Source organism: Anolis carolinensis, chromosome 5 (genome assembly GCF_035594765.1).
Source record: "Anolis carolinensis isolate JA03-04 chromosome 5, rAnoCar3.1.pri, whole genome shotgun sequence".
Classification (NCBI taxonomy): Eukaryota; Metazoa; Chordata; class Lepidosauria; order Squamata; family Dactyloidae; genus Anolis; species Anolis carolinensis.
In genome coordinates this window covers 150,647,252-150,671,382 of record NC_085845.1, presented here as the reverse complement: position 1 = coordinate 150,671,382, position 24,131 = coordinate 150,647,252, and the positions used below count along the sequence as shown (strand labels likewise).

At 37.0% G+C, this 24,131-nt stretch overlaps 1 protein-coding gene across 5 annotated transcripts in view; it reads right to left on the bottom strand.

The window, feature by feature from the left end:
* msrb3 (methionine sulfoxide reductase B3) overlaps positions 1-24,131 on the bottom strand; it is a 78,751-nt gene that overhangs the window by 4,480 nt on the left and 50,140 nt on the right. For all 5 annotated transcript variants that reach the window (XM_008111072.3, XM_008111075.2, XM_062982563.1 and 2 more), the window contains one exon: positions 7,118-7,215. In XM_008111072.3, coding sequence (XP_008109279.1) covers positions 7,118-7,215 — 98 coding nt within the window. The remainder of the gene's footprint in view (positions 1-7,117; positions 7,216-24,131) is intronic.

The following is a 24,131-nucleotide window of genomic DNA, read 5'->3' as shown; positions in this document are numbered from 1 at the left end:
CTTCAACTAGTAGGTTCTCTCTCTCTCTTGGTTATGCTAGGGGCTCATAGTTCAAAAACATCTGGAGGGCCACACAATTGCAACCTCTGACTCTGGCAACCAACAGGCAGTGATTATCACCTGAAGCAAGTAATATGAGTCATAGCATGTCACTGCTGAATTCTAGTAGCATGCAAAACAGAAGGATTGAGCAGATTTGTAGAAATTTCAGCACAGAATAAAGTATATGTGTGAACATTTCAGTTGATGCTGAACTAACAACTCTGTCCCCATTTGCTATACCATGATAATGCTAAAAGATGTAGAGCTGCATATTCCACATGCTCTGAACGCAGTTTACCATGTGCCCGTTTGGTTTTGTGAATTAGTAGAATGGTCATGATACGCAGACTTCACCTTTCTTGAGTTCCCGACTATAAATAAACTAAACCCATTGCTATGATGAAGAAAGCTCAAGGCAAATAGTGACCAGTAGCTTAGGATGCATCTACATTGTAGAATTAATGCAGTTTGAGACGACTCTAAATGCCATGGTTCAATGCTATGGAACCATGGTTACTATTGTTTTATAAGCTCTTTAGCCTTTTCTGCCAAAGAGTGTTGGTGCCTTACCAACTACAAATTTCAGTGTTACTTCAGTCCTCTAGACTTTTTCAGTTCCCAGTAGCCTCAGGCAGCTTGGCCAGAAGTCAGGAATTCTGGGAACTGAAGTCCAAAAAATCTGGAGGACCAACGTTTAGGAACCCATTAATATAAATATATACCCTTAGGTCACGGCCCATCAATATGTAACATATTGTTTTTGCATGATTAAACAATGTTATTGGCTTCTATGGGTAAATAATAAAAACCACAGTTAACCTGCTAGGAAAAGAAGCCTCAAACAGGAAAGGAAAAAATGAGACAATGTGCAACCAATTTAATGTTATTCCTTAAATGTACTTCAAATTAACAAATCACAAATATCTGACATTGCACATACTTGTACTGTGATGTATTTGTAATAAAACAATGAAAGCTGTTTCACAGATGATATCTATGATTTTTTTTTTACAGTAAGGTAATTTTCATCTCAGGCACTTATGTGTTCCATAAACTAATGGCATTTCAAAAGAGAGGGCTGCATTTGAACAAAACAGATGCTAGAATGATTTTATGGAAAGACTGCTTAATTTTTCACCTGCTGCATGTTTTTTAAAAAATGGAAGAAGAAGATCGTGTTCTCTGTTTAACAAAGAAAAACTGGTGCTGCAATTCCTGTCAGTAATGAAACTATTGTATTTTTGCAGCTGGCTACATGATCCCCATTGTTAGATCTATGGAGACAGGAGGAAATGACTGCATGATGAATGTATTCTGTGGCATGTTAGCACCTTGCCACAGGAGGACACAGAAAGCACATATATTGGTACAGTCTCATCAAAATCAATAGACTGCACAACTGGAAGATGTTTCTAAATTGCAGCCTATAAAATATGGAGATGTATGTGTGTCCTGGTCCCGGATCATATATTATTATTATTATTTTTGAATTTTATTTATATATATTTTATTGAAGTTTTACCTCATAAGATAGAGTAAATTAACATTGAAAGAGTGAGAACATTCGGTTGTATAGGAAGTAGGAAAACTGAGATTTAAAAAGGATCAAAAAGGAAGAGAGAGAAAAACCAAAAACAAAAAACAAAGCTAAAATGTCCATATTTATATAAAAAAGAAAAAAACTGAACAAATGGCGATATAAAAATGCAAAAGTACTTGGCAAAGAAACACACCAAAAAGCAAAAACAAAAAGTTCACTGTTTCACAACCTGTTCACAAGCCACCAGCAATTGTGAACTGTAGTTCTTTTTTTTCTTCATCATGACTTTTTTTTTTTACAGAAGGAATTTAAATGAGTGGTGAAAATTAAAATTTATAATAGTCAATTTTGGAAACCCCCACGTTGAAATAGTCTTTCCTTCTAAAAACCTTTTGAAGGGTTCCCAGTCTTTCCTAAACTCGGAAGGATCTTTTGACTGGAGATACCCTGTCAGAATGTCCATCTCAGCCACCTCCGTTACTTTCACGATCCATTCCTCCATTTCTGGTGTTTCCTCCAATTTCCAGGCTCGTGCATAAACTATTCTCGCAGCAGTTGTCATCAAAGTGAAGAGTTTATCGTGTGGCTTCAGCAATGATGTGTCTGTTATTCCTAGTAGGAATATTTCTGGGTGCATGGGTATTTTTAGCTTTAGTATTTTTTCAGTGGTTTTATGGATCTCAATCCAAAAGTTTTTTGCCTTCTTGCAAGTCCACCACATATGGAAAAATGATCCTGTTGCTTGTTTACATTTCCAGCAAGTGTTTTTTAATTGTGGATGTATTTTGGCTAATTTAACAGGTGTCATATAGGATTGATAAAACATTTTGTAGAAATTTTCTAGAAGGGAATAGCTTCTGAAAATTTTTGTTTTTACTTTCCAGAGGTATTCCCATTCATCTGTGCTGATTGAGCGGCCAATGTTTTTGGCCCATTTTACCATACACGCCTTGATATATTCATCTTCTGTGTGTAATTTTAACAGGAGACTGTAGAGCTTAGATAGATGTTTATTTCTTGATTGAAGTATCTTATCAAGGTCTGTCTTTTCTTCTTCAAATCCTGTATGCACATATTTTTGATATTGTTGGTATATTTGTGCATATTCAAATCAGTTCATGTTGTAGCCCTGCTGGTTTATTTCTATCATTGATTTCAGATGAAGGTTATCTTGTATTTTCTTGAGTATTTCCGCATATGTTGGCCATCTTTTACTACCCTTTGAATTTCCACTTTGTTTGAAAGCTTCTTGGATCGAGGTCCATTGTGGTAATTTTCTGTAAAAATTTTTTTTATATTTGTTCCAAGTATTCATCAGAGTTTTCCTAATTGGGTGTTTATTAAAGTTTGAGTCTTCTGCCACTTTCCCATGAATTAAGTATGCATGTAAGCCAAATTTTAAACTATCTCCTTCCAGAGTTATGAGACTTTGATTGTCAAGATGGATCCATTCTCTTAACCAAATCAATATAGCTGCTTCCCTGTATAATTTTAGATTTGGGAGAGCCAGTCCTCCTCTTTGTTTAGCATCTTGTAAATTTTTCATCTTTATTCTCGGTTTCTTCCCTCTCCAAATAAATTTCATAAGTTCAGCATTCCAATTCGTAAATTCTTTTTCCTTGATGTCAATTGGAATGTTCTGGAACAAGAAGCATAGTCTAGGTAAGATATTCATTTTTATTGTAGCTATCCGTCCTAGGAGAGAGATATCCAGATTCATCCATTTTTTCAGATCATTTTTTATTTTATTCCAGGTTTTTTCATAATTATTTTTGTACAGATCTTTGTTATTCATTGTTATGTTTATTCCTAAATATTTTGCTTGTTGAGCTATTTCAATTCCTGTTTCTTGACTTAATTCTTCTTTTTCTTTATTGTTTAGCTTTGTTGCTAATATTTTTGTTTTGCGTAGATTGATTGAAAGACCCGCAACTAATCCAAATTGATTGACCAGGCCTATCATTTTGGGAAATTCTTTCCGTGGATCTTCTGACATTAAAATAATGTCGTCTGCAAATAACTTTATTTTATATTTTTGGTTTTTCACTTTTATACCAATCAGGTCATCATCTTGACATAGTTTTCTTGCTAAGATTTCTATTGCGAATATGAATAATAAGGGTGAGAGGGGGCATCCCTGTCTCACACCTCTCTGTATTGGAAACATTTCAGTCATATCTCCATTAATTTTAATTTTGGCTCTTTGTTCTGTGTATATGGCTTGTATTCCGTTAATCATATATTATTGTTGAAAGTCATTATTGCCATAAGCTGGACAACATAGAAACCCTGTAAGCAAACAAAACTGTGATTTTACCAGTTAGATAATATTAAGACGGTTTTATACCATTGTCTACAGGGCTGCTTTTCATAGAAAAGAACGGTCAAAATTCAATTGCTACTCAAGCACGAGTAAATCTGTTGAATCAATTTTTGATTTTCAAGTCAATGAATTTGAATGTATGGGGGTACAGGATGGTACTTGGGGTCCACTGGGATTTTGTTCCAGGACCCCCCATGGGTGCTCAAGTCCCAATATATACAATAAAATTGTGTCCCTTATATAAAATGTCAAAATTGAAGGTTGCTAATTTGGATTTTTCCTCCAAATATTTTTGAGCTGTGGTTGCTTGAATGCAGAACCTTTGAATAAGGAGGGACAACTGCATTCTAAACGGGAGCAGTAATTGGTTTCAGGCTCTTTTTCCGTAAAATACAGAATTTTGGTTGTGAAATTGGTTAATATTTTGCTATGCTGTATTATGTTAAGGCAATTAGAAGAAATCTGAAGGAAGAGGTAGCTTAAAATGTACATCAACAGCTTCTACAAATAGGGCAAATATGCTTTAAGAATGTGTTATTTATTAATGTAGTTGCAGAAATCCTGGTGGCACAATGCATTAAATCCTTGTGCCGGCAGGACTGCTGGCTGACAGGTCAGCAGTTCGAATCCAGGGAGAGTGGGTGAGCTCCCTCTGTCAGCTCCAACTCCCCATGGCGGAGACATGAAAGGAGCCTCCCATAAAGATGGTAAAACATCAAACATCCGGGTGTCCCCTGGGCAACATCCTTGCAAACAGCTAATTATCTCACTCCAGAAGCAACTTGAAGTTTCTCAAGTTGCTCCTGACATGGAAAAATATTAATTAATGTAGTTCTCATGATTTTAAAATATATCCAAACAATGTTTCTATTGCCCCATTTTATTTTATTTCCTTAATTTTATTTTATTTTTTAAAAATTACAATTATATAGATATATACTATGCATTTCTCCCTCTTTTATTTTTTTCACCCCTGTGCTCCCCTTCTCCAAAGCCATCTCTTTTTTCTAAAGTCCCACCAGAAGTTCAATTCCTCATTTGGAGGTAAATTCCCATCTTCTTTTTCCAATACTTTTTCTAAGAATTTTCTTCAAATATGTTCAAAGTCATTGTTCTCTTATTTTAAATTCTCAGTACAAAGTACCTTGTTCCTACCTTTGAGTTTGATTTTTTCCATTTCAAAGCATAGTAGAAGAAAAGGTCTCCTTTTCCTCCTTTCTGTTATTTATTTTTTAAGTGTTACAGCGCATCAGTAAAATAACTCTTTAGCCCTGTTATTCTCAAATCGACCACCTCAGCAAAATGTGTCCCTGATTTTTTTAAAAAACTCATTGGAAAAGCCTTGTGCAGAACCAAGAAATATACTATACAAGCAATTCACAAAGAATATTATGAGTGGGTGGCAAAGTGACAACAACTGGCAAACTAGCAGAACTCAAGAAGCTATACAGGCAGTCCCCAAGTTACAAACATCCGACCTACAAATGACTAATAGTTAAGAACAGGGGTGAGACAACAGGAAGTGTGATAAATCTACCCCTAGAAAAGAAAATTCACTCCTGAAATAGTTGTCATGGGAAAAAGGTGTCTCCACTGAAGCTGTGACTTATCTGTCTGGAATCCCCAGTGGCACAATGGGTTAAATGGCAGGACTGTTGACTTGCAGGTTGGGTTGTTGACTTGAAGGTTGCCAGTTTGAATCCAAGCCAGGGACAGCATGGATGAGCTTACTCTGTCAGCTCCAGCTCCATGCGGGGACATGAGAGAAGCCTCCTACAAGGATGGTAAAACATGAAACATCCGGGCGTCCCCTGGGCAATATCCTTGCAGACGGCCAATTCTCTCACACCAGAAGTGACTTGCAGTATCTCAAGTCATTCCTGATGCACATACACGAAAATCTGTCTGTAACACAGTGTTCCTTTTCCCCAACTGCCTTACCAAGCATTATTGTCTTTTCTAGTGAATCATGTCTTCTCATGATATGGTCAAATTGGAAAAAGATCTTCATCTACACACATGCCCCCCCCCCCCCCCCCAAAAGAAGGAGAGGACACTTTAAAAATGTCTGAATGACAAAATACTCTTCTTTTGTCTGATACAATCTGTGACGTTTTGTAATATCCAGCAAAGCTTCTCCTGTCTTCTTGGGTGAATCCATGGATATTTGAGATCCTTCAATAATTTAAAATCTTTTTTCATCTGTTGTTCTGCTGCTTTTATTTTTAAATTTGGGCATGATTGTTCATTATCATTATAAAATTGCAAACTGCCTTCAGACTGTCTAATGTGAAAAGAATTATCATAAATTAGAGAAACAAAAAGCTAATCATATATAGATTAGTTCTGCCAATCAGCTCAACTAGAAAGATTAACTGAAAAAGACTGCACCATGTATAACATAATCCCATACACATACAAATAGGGAATACACCAGCCTGTTCAGAGGTCCTTTATCTCTGTTCTGTGCCAGATTCTCAGCTACATACACGGATCTAAAACAAAAACCCAACGAGCAGCCTTGGGTTTTGATAAAAACTGGTGCATCCCCAACGGATGAAACTGGCGGCAAATTACGCAGGCATTTCCACTAACTGACAGGCCAACAACCCATCTTCCGTGATAAGTGAGGACTGAGCCATTAATGCCACAGAAGGCTGATGAGGACAATAGATGAAAGGAATGAGACAGATAACGAAAAACTGACAATGTCTGGTATGATTATTCACTTGGTTATTTTGGCAGATGGGACTCAGAGATGGCCAAACAGATAGCCTGGGAATAGCTACCACACTTTTGTCAGTCTTGCTCCTTGGCAATGCATAGCGATAGAATCAGTACGCATGTAGTCAGTCCAATGTTCCCAACATCCATCTAAACTATTTGCATTTAGACTTAAGAGAGCAGAGTTCAGAGGTGAACCCTGAAAAGATGCCATCACGGAAGACAATTTCTGAGCCTCTGATTCCAGCCATTTATGTATGCTCTGTTAAATAATGCTTGCCACAGAGAACAACACAGATTCTCATTAGCACTTTGACTTTAGCTTATACCCACCAGCTGTCATGCCTGTGACCCAACACGCAACCCTAATTAGTGCATCTAGTAACGAAAGGTTTGTAAATCCTTAGATGTGGAGAGAAAAACTGTGGCCACTGCTACAATTTCTGTAACCTTTAACATTAGAATGGCCTTTTTGTCTCTAAACTGACCTGACTGCAGCTTGTCTCAACCCTGTGCATCCCAAAAGAGTAGTCATCAGTGAATGTAATTTTGTCAGAGGCAATAACATCATAGAAGGAAGGCCAACCTGAAAAAGAAAAGAAATTAACCTGTGAGTGCTTTTTGTCTGTCTCAGACAGGATTCCAAAAACTGGAACTGCAAATGAGTCTGTCAAGAAATCTAACATGCTCTGGTTGATAACTTTTTTTTGGATTTGCAAGGCAAAGAAGTAGGCTTTCAAACTACAAAAAAATATTTTTCTTTCCTGCTTAAAAATATAAGAATAGAGTCCTATGTAATCTGAAAGCGTAAAAACCTACACCAGCATACTAACACGTTTCACCCAACAGAATCATTTCTGACTTTAATCAGTCTTGAAAAACTCTAAACATAAAAGAAGTGAAAAGGTTCTCAGAAAAAATGATGTCTTACTATGGAGTAAATTAAGGCGTTTTAACATTAAGCAGGCCCAAACAGAGCACGATTTGCCTGCCCACAGATTTCATCTCTCTATGTATGTTGGATTCCAGTTGAAAATTGCACTATATACAGAAAAAAAAGGGGAAAGCAGTGGGCAGGAAAGATGCATCATTCTGACATTTTGCTTCTTGTGTGGAAATATCTAAGACCAGCATGATCCCAGAAAACGCTCATTAGAAACGTTAGTCCTTCTCTGCTAATGGTAGTGATAGCACACCAAGGTTCTTCTGTTAAATCTCCAAACAGAAACACTTTCCATAGCCCCCACAGCATCAGCCAGAATCTGGAATTTGCCTCCTGCAGTCTCCTGTGCACCCAAAGAGCCCAGTGCTGGAAAACCCTCTGAAGCAAGGTTTATGCACCAGGAGGGAGAAAAATATTATTAGTATTATATAATAATAATAATTTCATTTCTTACCCACGTTTCCTCATTATATAAAATACACATTTTAAAACATACTTCTAAAATTCATATATTAAAATACATAGAACAATTATTAATATATAACAGACACAATTCATGGTTAAAACTGGCTGGGTAGGCCTGTCAGAAGAGATAGGCCATCAGGTGTGTTTTAAATTCCGACAGCTCATTTAGCTGTTGGAGCGCTTCCGACAGGTCGCTCCACAGTCATGGAGCGGCCAATGAAAAGGTCCTCTGGGTGCCAATCAGGTTCTGCCAGGCTGGAGTAAGCGCATTCCTGATTTCATTTGTGTCCGATATAGAAGTGCACTATTGGGAGGAAAAAACATGATGCTCCTGTCTGTGAACAGCTACCTAGTGGTAGATGATAACGTAGTTTGTGCTCATTCAGAGGAAGACCTACAAGCCACTTTAACCAACTTTGCAGAAGCATATGAAAAGCTTGGCCTCTCACTGAACATCTAGAAAACCAAAGAGCCCTAACCAGCAGGCACCAACCAATCCCTCTGCAATGCCAGAAATAAAGCTTAGTGGTGTAGCACTAGGAAATGTTGACCATTTCTGCTACCAAGGCAGCCACCTTTCCACAAATGTTGACATCAATGTCGAAATACAATAATGTCTGAACTCTGCAAGAGCAGCATTTTTTTTAATGAAGCAAAGAGTGTTTGAGGATTGGGACATTCATAGGGATATCAAGATGCTTGTTTATAAAGTTATTGTCCTTCCAATTCTATTGTATGGCTATGAAACATGGACCATCTACAAATGTTACTCTCGACCTCTGGAAAGATTCCATCAGTGTTTCCTCTGAAAAATCCTGTAAATCCCTTGAGAAGACAGGTGGAAAAACTTCAGCATTCTGGAAAAAGCAAAGACCACCAGAACTGAAGCAATGATCCTCCGCCATCAACTTTGCTGGACTGGTCACATTGTTTGAATGCCCGATCACTGTCTCCCACTGTCTATTAAAAGTGGATTTTTTTTCTTTATTTACAAAACCGTTCAAGATAGACTGGCTTGTAACTTTCTCTGTGACTGTATCAGATTTCCCAGTAAGGCTATTTATGGGTGGTAAATGAAGCCACAATGAAAAATAGTGATGTAATTTCAAAACGGCATGTGTTTATAAAGAAAATGCCTCAGTTTCCATCAAAACACAGATCTACATAATTCAGTATTCTACTTTCTATGGTTTAATTATTTATTCAGTTAGTGTAATGCTTAGCTCAAGGCAGCATACCCATGAATTCCTCCTGTCCAAGGATACTTAATCTCCAGTGTATTCTGCAAGGAAGGTCAGGTTAAGAGAAGGATGTCTAGCCCAAGGTCAAACAGTTAGTTTCATGTCTCAATGGGGATTGGAACCCTGATCTCCCAAAATCTTGTCCAACACTCTAACTGTCCAAGTGCCTACAGGAAGTTCAAAGGACAAACATGAAGAGATTGCGCCTGCTGTTGTCTCTCAACAACAGCTTGGTATTTAGGCTCCTAAACTTCTTGGTGGTGCAATTGCAATATTTCCAGTATATCCCACCATATGCAAATGAAGAGAAGCAAAGCTGGTACTGCTATTGTTCATGGAAGGTTTTGAGACTATAGAATTCTGCCATTCACTCATCCATTAAATTCGTGTCCTCCGTAAAGCTGACAAGTAGCAAAGAAAACAACAAGGGAAACAAAGAGGAATAAAACAGCATAGAAGAGTAGACAGCATCTATACAAGCCATGGAGGTCACTGACCTGCTAGATATGTTGACCTCTTCTCCTGCCCAATTATGAAGGTCATTTTTAGAGCTTCTTTCCTGGATGCTGCTGTCCGCAATGGTGTGATGGGAGGTTATCAGTTAAAAAAACATTCTCAGCAATCTGCCCCCTCCTCCAATCTATGGGATGCCTTCCAAGAGAGGTTTCCCTGGGATCGTCATTTAGTAGAATTTAGATGTCAGGCTAAAACCTTCCCCTACCAGCAGGCATTCAGTTCTTGATTTTATTTTTCCCTTTGATTTTACAATTTAGGTTTTATTGAATCAGGTCTTATTTTAACGTTTTAACATTAAATTTTACATATGTTAATGTTTTATGTTGTCTGATTAGATGGTAAAATACATTATTTTACTGATTTAAAAACATACTAAACTGCTAATTGCTAGTTGAGAAATATATAGATATTTTAGGCAGGCAAACAAATGAATAACATATAAACATAGGAAAAGGGCAGGCAGATATGAGAAGATCAAAATATTCTAAGATACTGGTAATGGAGGTGAGTGTAGCATAGGATTGAAAAGAATCCCACTTGACCATGGAAATCTCCTGGTTGAACATGGGCAAGTGACACTATCTTAACCTCAGACGAAGGCAATAACAATCACCTTCTGAACAATCTTGCTGAGAAAACCCCATGATAGGGTTGTCTTAGGGTTACCTTGTCAGAAACAAGGTGAAAACACAAAACATGCATAACAATTTATTATATTACTATACATACTCAAATATAAACCTAGTTTTTCAGCCCTTTTTAAAGGCTGAAAAATCCCCCTTGGGTCCTGGCCAGCTTATATTTGGGTTGGCTTATACTTGAGTATATAAGATAATCAGAGTTGGACAGTCTTATCTTATTAAAGTCTTATTATTATCTTAAATTACAGTTTTATGAAAATATTCAAAAACATTTAACCTACTGATGCCTTAATTAATATAATTTTATTGATATCTATTTTTATTTTTGAAATTTACCAGTAGTTGCTGCATTTCCCACCCTGGTCTTATACTCGAGTCAATAAGTTCTCCCAGTTTTTGTAGTAAAATTAAGTGCCTTGGTTTATATTCAGGTCAGCTTATACTCAAGTATATAGTGTACTTTAATTTTGTGTATGATACAGTGCTGCTTTAAAATTGGTTCTGACTTTCCATCAGAAAAACTGTAACCGCCCTCTTTACGTCTGAACACTGGATAACACAGTATGTCTTTCTCCAGGATAACACAATATGTCTTTGCTTTTGAAATTCCTGCTTCGTAGTAAGTAGAGTATTAATCTTTTGCCTTTTCATCTCCTAGTCTTTATGGTAATGGCATGAGAATTCATCCCATTGCCATAAATCATATCTCTGTGTTGTAACGTCTTGTGATTTAAATAGTGTTCATTCTTTGAACTGAAGCCCATAGGAAATAAATGCCTGCTATTAGAAAGACTCACTTCCATCATCTAAAATATAATTTTAAAAGTCTTGCTTCCTTCATATTATGTAGAGGAGACATATGGAAAGTAGGGCAAGGATGATGCTACAAAGGTGTCTAGGCAAAACAGGAATCCTGAATTTAAGCTTACTGTCCTGTAACTAGTGATGATCAAAAATATACCAGTGCAGAACTATGGCAACAGCACACTAGTAAGCATAATATAGTTTGGTGAGGCACAAACACTCTGTGGTGGGCTAGTACAGACCTTGTAAAATGACAACCCCCACAATTCCATACTATTGAGCCATGCAAGTTAAAACTGCATTAATTCTACAGTGTAGATTCACACTTGACGATTCCAAGGCCGGAGTTAAAATTGCTGGAAGAAGCATTAACAACCTTAGATATGTAGATGATACCACTCTGATGGCTGAAAGTGAGGAAGAGCTGAGGAGCCTTATCACCAAGGTGAAAGAAGAAAGTGCAAAAGCTGGGTTGCAGTTAAACATCAAGAAAACTAATACGATATAATACGATGTAATACGATATAATACTAATAATACAATATAATAATATTAATTATATATCATATTTTACATGTAATATTACTAACATATTACAATATGTTGATACAGTACAATATAGTAATTTGTTACCAGTATTGTACTATACTAATATAATATTGTATGTAAATTTAATTTGTAAGCCGCTCTGAGTCCCCTTCGGGGTGAGAAGGGCAGCATATAAATGTAGCAAATAAATAAATAAATAAATAATAAGATCATGGCAACTACACCTATTGATAACTGGCAAATAGAAGGAGAAAACGTGGATGCAGTGACAGACTTTATATTTCTAGGTGCGAAGATCACTGCAGATGCAGACTGCAGCCAGGAAATCAGAAGATGTTTACTTCTTGGGAGGAGAGCAATGGCCAACCTTGATAAAAAAGTGAAGAGCAGAGACATCACACTGGCAACGAAGGTCCGCATAGTCAAAGTAATGGTATTCCCCATAGTAACCTATGGATGCGAGAATTGGACCATAAGGAAGGCTGAGAGAAGGAAGGTAGATGCTTTTGAACTTTGGTGCTGGAGGAAAATCCTGAGAGTGCCTTGGACTGCAAGAAGATCCAACCAGTCCATCCTCCATGAAATAATGCCCGGCTGCTCACTGGAGGGAAGGATATTAGAGGCAAACATGAAGTACTTTGGCCACATCATGAGGAGACAGGAAAGCTTGGAAAAGATCATGATGCTGGGCAAAATGGAAGGGAAAAGGAAGAGAGGCTGACCAAGGGCAAGATGGATGGATGGGAAGTGACTGGCTTGACCTTGAAGGAACTGGAGGCGGCGACGGCTGACAGGGATCTCTGGTGTGGACTGATCCATGAGGTCACGACTGAGCAGCAGTAGATTCACACCAAGAAATTAATTCATTCAGGTATGGATTTATGTGTCACTTTAGCCTACAGAGTTCTTTCTACATGTTAACTGACACATCACTTAAGATGATGGTGGAAAACTAGTGGTTTTTCAAATGTTTGGATTCCATCAGCCCCAACCAGGATGGCCAATGGTTAGGAATAAAAGGAGTATTATATGGGAAGACTTGCAACTTCAAATATCCTTGAAATTAGAACCTATTAGAAGTCAGAAATGATAGATTCTTTATGGGAATTACATTACATTAAAATGACACATTAAGTCTATTAAAACTAGCACATTAATTAACCAAACCAAATACCCTATGAATACCAAAACATTTATGGCATATGTCAACCAATGAGGAGGCAGTTCAAATTTGGAAAGGAAATGTTAACTTGGAAAACAGCATGAGGTGGGGGAACAGAGGAAGTTACTTTTTCCTAAGAATTGTACTTGAAGAAAAACATCCTAACTAAATGTTAATTGTATTTCTCAACCTCAAATGTTATGAGTAAATCCCCCTTTCTCACACAACTCTATTTCAGTAAAAAAGAAACAAAAACAATGCAGACTGCATTCGTTTTCTAATGAATGTGAAAAGAGATCTTAGAAAAATATGTTTGTCAGAACACATTTCTTAAGCACATTTCTCAGCAAGACAATGCTTGTTTTACCAGTCAATTAGATGAACATTAAAAATGTGAGATTTACATGCGGTTTTCTTAAAAAATGAGGACAAGAGTAATAACAACAACAACAACAACAACAACTTAATTTGTAGACCGCCCTATCTCTCTGAAGGGACTCAGGGTGGTTTCCAACATGTATGGCAAACATTCAATGCCAAAAGGGAAGACATACCGTTCATCTTCCGGTCCCAATTCAAGGTGCAGACCATCACTTATAAAGCCCTAAACGGTTTGGGACCCACCTACCTTTGTGACCGTATCTCCCACTATAAACCTGCCTGATCTCTCCGATCATCTGGGGAGGCCCTCCTTACTCCACTGCCTATATCCCAGGCCCACCTTGTGGGTACTAGGGAGAGGGCCTTCTCTGCTGTGGCCCCTCGACTATGGAATTCACTGCCCATTGAGATTAGGCAAGCTCCCACTCTATTAGCTTTTAAAAAAGATTTAAAAACATGGCTCTTCCGCTGCGCTTTTGGAGAGTAACTGGTATTTATTCCTTTTCTTGCTCCTCTCCAACATCTTTCCTCTAGACGGGTCCACTTTCGTATGTCCCTGCTCCCCATGGTCTCCATTCCCTTTATCTCTCTCACCCGAGTTTTTATCTTTGTATTCATGCGGCCGGCCCTGTTTTTACTGTTTTTTTATTTGCGTTGTAGTGTATATTGTATATTATTACTTATTGTATTGTTTAATTGCTCTATGTTATGTTGTATTTATACTTGTTATATTGTTTGCTCTGGGCATGGCCCCATGTAAGCCGCCCCGAGTCCCCGTTGGGGAGATGGTGGCGGGGTATAAATAAAGTATTATTATTATTATTATTATTATTATTATTATTATTATTATACAACAAACAAATTACATTTAGATAGACCACATCCATCAATATAAAAACAACCTAACTTGGATACCACTGAAGAAAAAAATATATTAATGGTTATAGAACACAGTAACTAATACAAAACTATTACTTTTAGTTGCTTTAATAAACCAACACAAAATTATTCAATATGTACTAGAAATAAATTATAATAAAAACTTTATTTATAACACGCTCCCATCTCCCCGATGGGACTTGGAGCAGTTCACATGAGGACTAAGCCTGATCAACAGATAAAACAATAGAACTGGTGTTAGGAACACCCAACATAATTATATTTTTCCCAAAAAAATTCAATTCTATTTAATTTCTATTCAAAGAAATGATCCAGTTGCAGAGGGAAAGTTTCTTACCAATTAAGATCCTGCCATTAATTATATGCTCTTAAAGTCTGGGCTAAATTAAACAACTGAACCTGTTTCATTCCTGCTAAAGCATTATTCCCCTCTCACTCCCCATCTATCTCTTATTGAAATCTTGTGTTACTTTAAATCACAGGGAACGTTTTTCAAAATAGATCTTCTAACTAAAACATAGGTCAGTTGTAGATCTTCAGCATCAAAGAATCCAAATGGCATTGTGCAGAAGTGCAACCTTAAGCTATAATTTTGAAGTGCCATTTAAAAATGTTTCAAATAGTTTAGTGACCTAGTAACCTCCATCCAAAAGCACTGAATGTTGAATAATATTTTTGTTGCTGTCCCACCAAAAGCAGTTCAATAAAACATATCGCACATACTGCCTGTTTATTTTTTTTATAAATTACTAGCTCCAGGATGTTATAAAATCGCAGTTTGTATAGTACTGTATAGTATAATACTGTCTTCAGGCAGTTATTTAAATCTTAGATAAGATTTCTCTGTGAACTAGGCATTAAACTATCAATGCAATAGAATAACAATGTAGTTAAATACAAGAAAAATAAGTACAAATACATGATCTGGGGATGCATAGAATAATCACAAATTCTCTCATCCCCAACAAGATAGTGTATCTCAACATGCTGCGCCAACTTGTCAAAAAACTGCCTGCTCCTGCACAAGAGTGAAAAGAGTAAAATTTTATTTTATAAAGAAAATAATATTGCACAAAACATGTTTATAGTATTTTCATTCAAAAAAGGATTGTGCCCAAGGTTGTCCCTTCAGATGAAATTCTATTAATCTATGAAAACAAGGAGGAGGGTGCTTTATCAACAGAGATCTTACAATTTATAGTTAGATTCCTGCTTTTCTTACATTAAGGTCCTGGCTTTTTGGATTCTTTATATGTGTTTTATCTATTTTACTGAAACGAGAGAATGAAAACTGCTTTGAGTTAAAGAAAAGTAAGTGTAAATGTTTAAAAAAGCTGGAAAACGATGTTCCGCCAGCAATAGAAATCTGTAAGCTAAATAAAATATGTTGGTTTAAATAATTTCCTCAGCAAATATTTGGGAAAGTGATCATATATATAAAAGAGACAAAAACGTGTCAATAATACCATGGGTAATGATGATACATACTGATCACAGTACCTTTTATTCTTTTTTAAACTAGTGTCTTTTAGCTTCCATGTTATTAGAAGCCCAGAGTGGTAAAGCGGTTTGAGTATTTGACTAGGATTTGATTTTGAATACTCAGGGAGCTATGAAAACCCAATAGGACAGTCCCACTCATTCAGCTTCATAAGCAAACCTCCTTTGAACAGATCTTTCCAAGAAAACTCTCTGATGGGTTTGCCTTAAATTGGAAATGACTTGAAGGCAGACAACAATAAGCCTCCATGTCATCACAGTCTAACTATTACTTTTTTGTGTCAGGAGTGACTTGAGAAACTCTTAAGTCGCTTCTGGTGTGAGAGAATTGGCCGTCTGCAAGGACATTGCGCAGGGGACACCCAAATGTTTTATCATCCTGTGGGAGGCTTCTCTCATGTCCCCGCATGGGAAGCTGGAGCTGACAGATGGAAGCTCACCCCGCTCTCAGGATTTGAACTGCCAACCTTTCGGTCAGCAGTCCTGCCGGCACTAGGGTTTAACACATTGTGCCACCAAGGGCCCCACCATTACTTATGAAAATTGTTTTTTTTAATATAAAAAAGTTTGTTGTTGTTATGTGCCTTCAATTCAACTCTATGATCACCTTATTCTAGGGTTATCTTGACAAGATTTATTCAGAGGCTTCCTACTTCTTTACTCTTAGGCTGAAACACTTTGAAAATAGTTAGAATTATCCCCCCCCCCTTTTTTTTTGGTCTATTGACACAAAAGATAAGAGAAGGGAAGAATAAAACAGATTGGACAAAAGTCGTAAACTTCTTAAGAGAAAGAAGAATGAACTTCATGATAGATCTGTCTTGCATATAAAAACAAACAAAAAGATGGAGGTTAGAATAAATGAAAGAAAATGTCGAAGAAAATGAAAGAAAAGTCTTCAAAGCATGGATGGGAAGTCAAAGCACCAATCCCTTTATTTATTTATTTATTTATTTCTTCTTCTTTCATATCTAGCTATCTATCTGGGTTTTTTGGGGGGTTTTTTTGGTTTGTTTTTTAATTTTTCTCTCTCTGTCCCTCTTTCACTTACTCTCCTTTCCTACTATTCTTCACTATCTGGTCTGTTCCCCCACTTTCGATGTATTCTTATTCTTAAGAAATAAATTAAAACTATATTGCAAAAAAAAATAGTTAGAATTACCCCCTCTTTGCTATCCATTCTTAAACAGCTTTCAGTTGGTTTTTGAGGGCTAACTAGTTGAGGAAAAATGGTCTTTCATGTTCTATGTTTGTTGTTGCTTTTAATGGTTGTGCTTTGATCCGGATTTAATCCTAATTTATTTTTCTTTTAAAACTACTGTATTAGTTGTATTTGTTTTAACTTTTGTAAGCCACCTTGAGTTTCAGACTGGGGGGAAAGTAGGACAGCAACAACGAATTGCCCAAGATCACCCAGTGGGTTTCCATGTCTGAAAAGGGATTTGAACCCAGGTTTACTATAATCCTAGTCTAACACTCAAATCACGACACCACTTTCGGAAGTGACTACCCAAAACAGACAATAGCAAAAAGAAAATAACAATCTATGCAATCAAGCTACATTAGGGAACTTAAGTAGAAACAAGCAAATGTAGTTATGGCCACCAATCTGTGATTCAAATGATGGCTCTCATGATGGGACTAAGCCATTTCACATTAAAAGGTGGACAATTTCAGAATCTTTCTGCACACTGTACCAAAATGAGCCAATAATAGAAAAAGAAGGGATAGCCCTTTCCTTTCTGATTGTGAAAACCGAATCACAACTGCATATGTAAGATACTCCTATTCTTCTTTTAGTACCTAAAATTGAAGAAAAGTAAAATATACTGTTTTATTTCTCTTGAGCTATTTGATGGTGGTCTGTTGTGAAGTGAGAACGTAAGATACCAATGTCTAAAATGGAATTATCGCCACATAGTGCTAATGCTGAATTCTCATAGGGGACCCATACATTGATCAGCATATTTTCTTATGAAGGACTCAACAAAAATTAGAAAGAGGAACAATGCACAAAGCAATGTATATATCCTAATGTCAGAAAACTAGAATAGTAAGTATGGAGCTGCTTTTATCTCCTGCCAACAAAATATAATTCTAAATGAAAGCCAGTGAGCATGCGATTAAAAGACTGATGTTTAATGTCTGTGTTTCTGTCTCCACCTGCTGATAGGGAGAGCAAATCCATTTGTTCAGGCTGATATATTATCTTTAATATACCATACAAGCCGAGCTTCAAAACACAGAACATTATCAATAATGGCTAAATTTCAGATTTTTAGCTTTTAAAAAATAACCATGGAAAATAATAAGAAAAATTGTATTTGTCCATAACTCCTTTCTCTGGTTCTTCTATCTCAGTCTACAGCAGATCGAGAAATTGATATCAGCTAACTAAATTTATAGCCACAAATATAGACTCCAATACAGACCTAAAAGTAATTTGTGGTTTGAAATCTTTCAGTTTGATACACATGGACATACTGCATGAAATACAGTAGAGTCTCACTTACCCAACATAAATGAGCCAGCAGAACGTTGGAAAAGTGGATTTGTTGGATAATAAGGAGGGATTAAGGAAAAGCCTATTAAAGATCAAATTAGGTTATGATTTTACAAATTATGCACCAAAACATCATGTTTAACAACAAATTTGCCAGAAAAAGTAATTCAATGCAATAATGCTATGTAGTAATTACTGTATTTACGAATTTAGTACCAAAACATCACAATGTATTGAAAACATTGACTAAAAAAATTGACTACTAAAAGGCAGACTGCTTTGGATAATCCAGAATGTTGGATAAGCGAATGTTGGATAAGTGAGACTCTACTGTATATGTATATATTATAAAAGGCCATTGAAAAATGGATTAATATTTAAAACAAGCACAAACACAACAAGCAAATGCCTACAAAAGTGGATTCACATGAAATAGAAATATAGTGGGTCCTTGGTATGAGCTGGGATTTAGTTTCAGAACCTTCTATGGATACCGAAATCCTGGGTGGTCAAGTCCCATTATATCTTCTTTTTCTTCATTCACTCAGTTGTTTCCGACTCTTTGTGACCTCATGGACCAGTCCACGCCAGAGTTTAGTGTAGGCCATCGCCACCCTCAGCTCCTTCAAGGTCAAGCCAGTCACTTCAAGAATACCATCCATCCATCTTGCTCTTGGTCGGCCTCTCTTCCTTTTTCCTTCCATTTTCCCCAGCATCATGATCTTTTCCAAGCTTTCCTGTCTTCTCATTATCTGGCCAAAGTACTTCAAAGTGCCTCTAATATCCTTCCCTCCAGTGAGCAGCCAGGCATTATTTCCTGGAGGATGGACTGGTTGGATCTTCTTGCAGTCCTAGGCACTCTCAGGATTTTCCTCCAGCACCAAAGTTCAAAATCATCTATCTTCCTTCACTCAGCCTTCCTTATGGTCCAGTTCTCGCAACCATAGGTTACTATAGGGAATACCATTGCTTTGACTATGCAGGCCTTCGTTGCCAGTGTGATGTCTCTGCTCTTCACTATTTTATCCCATTATATACAATGGCACAATCAAGTAATACCCTGTACATAAAATATCAAAATCAAGGCTTGCTTTTTAGATTTTTTTTCTTTTTCTTTTTTGGGTGGATGAATTCATAGATGCAGAATCCAAGGATACAGGGGAAAGACTGTATATGCGAACACCCATGCTTGATCACGATAACCTCCTAATTCTATATGGTGAATAAATTAATTAGTGTCAATATTACATTTTCCAGCCCATGAGCCAGTACTTCAGGTAGTATTTTAACATCAGTAGTTAATGAACACATGAGTATATATTTCACACATTCTGTGCAAAATGTATGATGTCATATCAATGCACTCCCTATTTAAATTCCAGCATCAGTGAAATTATTATTTTCCCTTTACTAAAGATGGCTGCCATAAAGACTTTTAAATTGCTTTAATTTTGGAAAGGCCAAATCTATTTCTTATTTCCTATTCAAATTGCCACTTTGTTTTATCTTCAATTTTTGAGCGCTTGACACTGAATTTCATTTTCAGGCACTTTATTAATGGAGACTGGACCTTGAATATTTATGATGCAAATTGTCTGTACTCATTTTAATGCAATAAATTACCAACTGCAAGGGTTGAGTGGCTCCTTAGCTGTTCAGAATGGACCATCCAAGATTCTTCAACAATATTGCAAATCTTTGGAGAAGCCTTTGCCAAGTTGACCTTACTTAATCTTTGTGATTCTTCACCTTTGCAATGGGGGTGGCTGTAGTTTATATGGTGTATGTCTCCACTAGACAGTTTCCCAGCCCATGCCTGGGTTATTCGAGACACTATGTTTCTGCCCTCCTGGAATTCTTTAAATGATTAAAGGTAGTAATAAATCCTGCAAACAATGCCATTTCGACCAGTAGTCTCTACATTTTGGGTAGATACTCTGGATTCAACTTACGTATAAATATGTACTGCTATTATGAAAACACTGCCACTCAACTAATATAAAGTAAGTAAGTAAGTAAGTAAGTAAATCTTTATTTCTATCCCACCCTATCTCCAATATGGGGAGTTAGGGCAGCTCACAGCATAAAAGGCAAACATTCAATGACATAAAAAATACAACAATAATTTTTTTAAGTACGTACTACTTACTACTATTGAACTCAATGTGGCTGATGTGACAGCCAACATGTCTAAGTTTGCTTTCTTCTTGATCTCTTATGGACAAATTTAGTAAAGAAAAGTGGAAAATCTGTCTCTTGCAGGTAAATTAAAGAGTTTTGTGAAACCTAAATAATAATATATTTATTTGCAGCCTAAATGGATGATGTGTGACAATAGCATGTAGAAAAATTTCTTCTTCTTCTTCTTCTTCTTCTTCTTCTTCTTCTTCTTCTTCTTCTTCTTCTTCTTCTTCTTCTTCTTCTTCTTCTTCCTCTTCTTCTTCTTCTTCTTCTTCTTCTTCTTCTTCTTCTTCTTCTTCTTCTTGGACAGTAATTTTCCAAAGTGTTGTAGAACTTCTGGACAAAACATAACTTTTTCAAAGTTCTGGAAGATCATGAAATTCAAAGGAAAATGCAGGAAGTTTGTGTCATTTCTATCTAAACTCAAGCATAGACAATGTTAAGAGCAATATTATGGAGAAGGAACAAATTCTGAATGGGTTTCTTCTTATGTACATTAGACCCTGTAGAAAAAAAACACAGGCCTTCTACTATGTTTTACGTTTCCTGATCTCCTCTGTTAGTTCCAAGGAAACTAATTCTCACAAGTTTCTGCCACAATGAAAAAGGCTAATAAGCTCAATCTGACCCTCTTCATATCTTTTGCTTCAACCCTCTGCTTTCTCCTCCATCAAATAATTTCTACTCTGAAATTCTTGCCTTTTCTTCAACTCCAACCGCACATGTTTCCCATACCACATCCTTTCTCCATCTGTACATCTCTTAACACCTGAAATATAAGCCTACAGAAAAAAATCTACTTTGTTCTTAAAAGAAGTACACATACTTATCCAAAAAGTCCACTCATCTTTTTCTTCCTCTTATCATCCTATCCATTCAACTTCATAGAGTCCACAAACTTCTAAACTGGTGTGCAGACTTTGGAGTTACCACAGATTCACTTTTCCTTTCTTACTATATCCAGTCCTAGTGTTATACCAAGTACAAAAATATTGTCACTTAGTTTTCATTACAAATTTGATCTTTCTCTGTGGACCTCTTGTGAACACCCTTTTCAGTGTTTTTGGTGTATTTTATCTACATTAATTTGATCGCACCCCTAATGCCTTTCCACCTAACTTTGCACTTAGTTCAGAAACATTCTATCTTCCTTACACCAAAAAGAGTTTCTCTCTCACTGCCATCCTCTACTGGATATAGATAGATAGATAGATAGATAGATAGATAGATAGATAGATATACTTATCAGATGGGAATGTTTTATGCTTCAAAGGGAAAAGCTAAACCTTGTCGACCCTATTTTATTGGTCTCACTTTATGGTCAGGGAGAGGGGGGCTGTTTGTATTGACACATACTTCCTATACTATTGTGGCCTAAAATGTACTGTGATTTCATCACAATAATGGTATACTTTTTCCTTCATATGATTTATCATCTGTCATCTGATGAAGAAACAAAATCTTCAAGTCATTGGGATATATTATATGCTTTTGGGCTAACCAAATTGCAAGCTGAATGTGGATTTGGTGTTTTTTGCTGGGTGACCAATATAGCTACCATGAAACATTTTTTTGACAATACATTTCTGTCAACATAAGTGTGCTTATTTTGATGTCTCTGCATGGGCACTCAAATACCTTCCACAACAATCTCAAATTCCTTGGTTGGGCTTTTTTGTCTGTAATTATTGTTTAGATTCTACTGGTCCAAAGTGTAGTTGACTCCCTTTTCCAAAAAGTCATGGGAAGTTGCTAAATAATAATGTTTTGGTCTAAAATGGCCCTTGTTTTCCTACAATGGAGCCCCTGATGGCGCAGTGGATTAAATCGCTGAGCAGCTGAACTTGCGACCAAAAGGTTGGCGGTTCGAATCCGGGAGCGGGGTGAGCTCCCACTGTTAGCCCTACCTAGCAGTTCGAAAACATTCAAATGTGACTAGATCAATAGGTACCGCTCCAGCGGGAAGGTAAAGGCGCTCCATGCAGTCATGCTGGCCACATGACCTTGGAGATGTCTATGGACAACGCTGGCTCTTCCGCTTAGAAATGAAGACGAGCACCAACCCTCTTTACCTTTTTTCACAATGCCATCATTCTTATTCTGACTTTTGGTTGATGATCATGGGCTAGGTATCAAATACACTAGAATTTCTTTACTTCTGTAGCATTATCATACTAGTGAATTGGGACTGAAATCTTGACATGACACTGAAACACAGGAAGTACATATCTATGAAGGGATTTTTCCCACTCTTACATACATTTCACAGATGTAAACTGGGAGACATATGTCCAGCAACATGAGAGTGTGGCAAAGTTGGAAAAAAGTTACATTTTAAAGGAAGCTGTATTATTATTATTATTATTATTATTATTATTAAACTTTATTTGTACCCCGCTAGCATCTCCCGAAGGACTCGATGCGGCTTACAAAGGCCAAGGCCTCAACACACAATATAACAATACAAAACAAAAGGCAAATTAAAAACAATTAAAACAGTATAAACAACAAGCAATAAACAATACGCTAAAACACAATAAAACTGGGCCGGGCCAGAGTAATGGGTACAAGATTAAAAGTGCTGACGTGACAGGTGATATATAAGGCTTCTAGGGCAAGTGCAGAGTGCGATATACGATCTTAGTTCTAATAAAGTGCTTATGGGACTTGGTGTTGGAGATTTCCTATTAATCTGGGAAGGCACATTGGAACAGCCAGGTCTTCAAGTTCTTTCTGAAGACTGCCAATGTAAGGCAGCTGTAGCAGTTTCGTTTGTGGTTTTTTTCATGTCAGGAGTGACTTGAGAAACTGCTAGTCACTTCTGGTGTGACAGAATCGGCCATCTAAAAGGATGTTGCCCAGGGGACACCCAGATGTTTGATTCTTTACCATCCTGGTGGGAGGCTGCTCTCATGTTCCCGCATGGAACTGGAGCTGATAGAGGGAGCTCATCCACGCTCTCCCCAGGTTGGATTCGAATTGGCAACCTTCAGGTCGGCAACCCAGCCTTCAAATCTGTAGTCCTGCCAGCACAAGGCTTTTAGCCATTGCGCTACCGGGGGCTCCTTGGTTTGTGCTGAACCTCCTAAAAAGGAGGTTCCATCCTCTCCTCCCCATTTGGTTGAGATAATGAACCCTTGTTTGCAGCAATGGAAGTAAGCTGAAGACAAAAGGGATAATGTGGGGAAGGAAACTAGGACGAATTAAAAGTAGCTGCAAAAGTGGGACAGCAGAGGTTTAATTGGGACTGTTCCTGCCAACTTGAGAGAGTTTGAGAGAATGCTCTTAAGACCAGTAATGTTTTAGATACGCTCTCCTGAAAAAGAATAGTGGCAATATATCCGAAAAACAAAGTTGGACAAATCCTAAATGCACCAATAATTGTATAAGGAGTGGTGAAATGCAACAAATGTAAAACAATAAACACATGTTACCATCGTATTAATATATAGAGTTTACGTCAAGTGTATCCAACTGAACAACTAACAGGAAGAAAGAGAAAGAATCATTCAAAAATCAGTACAAAATGTTTAGTTTAGACCGTTTAGCAAAAGCTTCATTAGAACCACTGGAACATACTTCTAAGCAAACACGTATAGGATTAATACTGTAAGAATTATATACTGTATTTTGTTTCTCAACTGTGGTTTCTTGATGCCCACATGTTTATCTCTTCTTTTATTTTAAGTAACAATAAAAGCAGTATGAAAAACAAA